The following is a 1097-nucleotide window of genomic DNA, read 5'->3' as shown; positions in this document are numbered from 1 at the left end:
TGACGTTCGTGACGTAAGACAGTTCCGTCTTAGTCGGAAAGCACGGGAGATCACTTCGCCCACTGCCTCATCGCCTTTGAAAATGTCCACCGCAGTTGTGGACGAAACGTCAGGAAGAAATTCCCATGAACCAGGGCTTCCAAGCCCGAAAAACATTCCTAAATGCAATTTAACCGGCCGTGAACGCCTTCATAGTCTGATAATTCCTCTAGAGTCTCACATTGGAAACTCCAGGGACGTGAGTTTCGAGCAAATGGTCCTCAGGGAAACCGGGGGCAGGGGCGTAGACATCATCCTAAACTCCCTGGCCGAGGAGAAACTCAGCGCTTCAGTCAGATGCCTGTCGAGCAATGGGCGATTTTTAGAGATCGGCAAATTCGACCTGGCCAACGACAACCTCCTTCAACTATCGCCCTTTAGGAACGGAAGCAGTTACCATGGGGTGATGCTGGATCGGCTGTTCAATGAGTCGGACAGCGAGAGGCAGCAACTGCGCCTATTGCTCCAACAATTCATCGACTCAGGTCCCAAAGGCCCGCCCTAGTCGTGCAACTTCTCACCTCCACTTTTCAGGAGTCGTCAAGCCCTTAGGCACCACAGTGTTTGCCCACGACGAAGTGGAGCAGGCGTTCCGCTTTATGAGCACTGGACGGCATATGGGAAAAGTGTTGGTGGAAATTCGCAACGAGGACTATGAAGATCATCCCCGAATCTTCCGGGCGCTTCCCAGGTAACGAAACCTATCCATTAGCGATACTTAAACCACCCTACCCTCCCCTATTTATAAATTTTCGGGGGTAATACCACGAGAGCTTTGAAATTACCGATAATTTTTCACGATTGCATGTTTTCCATAATTAAATTTGTAAGGAAAACGTGCCATAGTGAAAAATTATATGGTCAATTTTAAAGCTCGAGTGGTATTTAGTGAGATTATTTCTCGAATGAAATACGACATTAAGAAATAAATAATTAGTGTATATCATAATATTTAACAGCAATCTCATTTATTAATGGAATAATAAAAGTTACAGTTATGGTAATTATTTGTCACATTTGTATGCTTCTCAGCAGATGTAGACGTTGAGGGGCCGCTG

The 1097-nt window shown here is 45.9% G+C and overlaps 2 protein-coding genes across 2 annotated transcripts in view; one reads left to right on the top strand and one right to left on the bottom strand.

Annotated features, from left to right (window-relative positions):
- LOC109543015 (tetratricopeptide repeat protein 28) overlaps positions 1 to 1097 on the bottom strand; it is a 39796-nt gene that overhangs the window by 25375 nt on the left and 13324 nt on the right. The gene's annotated exons all lie outside the window — the stretch shown is intronic.
- Positions 158 to 849, top strand: LOC125504148 (fatty acid synthase-like). The gene is made up of 2 exons (XM_048665651.1): positions 158 to 524; positions 574 to 849. Exons 1-2 carry the CDS (start codon positions 254 to 256, stop codon positions 732 to 734), a joined length of 432 nt encoding a protein of 143 aa, XP_048521608.1. The 5' UTR covers positions 158 to 253; the 3' UTR covers positions 735 to 849.

This window comes from Dendroctonus ponderosae, unplaced genomic scaffold (assembly GCF_020466585.1).
Source record: "Dendroctonus ponderosae isolate FM_Combo_2020 unplaced genomic scaffold, Dpon_F_20191213v2 Dpon_F_20191213_4, whole genome shotgun sequence".
NCBI classification, from domain to species: Eukaryota; Metazoa; Arthropoda; class Insecta; order Coleoptera; family Curculionidae; genus Dendroctonus; species Dendroctonus ponderosae.
This window is presented reverse-complemented; position numbering and strand designations above follow the sequence as displayed.

Excerpts from the sequence above, each read along its gene's own strand:
- LOC125504148 (XM_048665651.1), top strand. The coding sequence starts at position 254 with ATGGTCCTCAGGGAAACCGGGGGCAGGGGCGTAGACATCATCCTAAAC. Across the intron at positions 525-573 it reads CCAACAATTCATCGACTCAG|GAGTCGTCAAGCCCTTAGGC; the intron begins GTCCCAAAGGCC and ends TCCACTTTTCAG.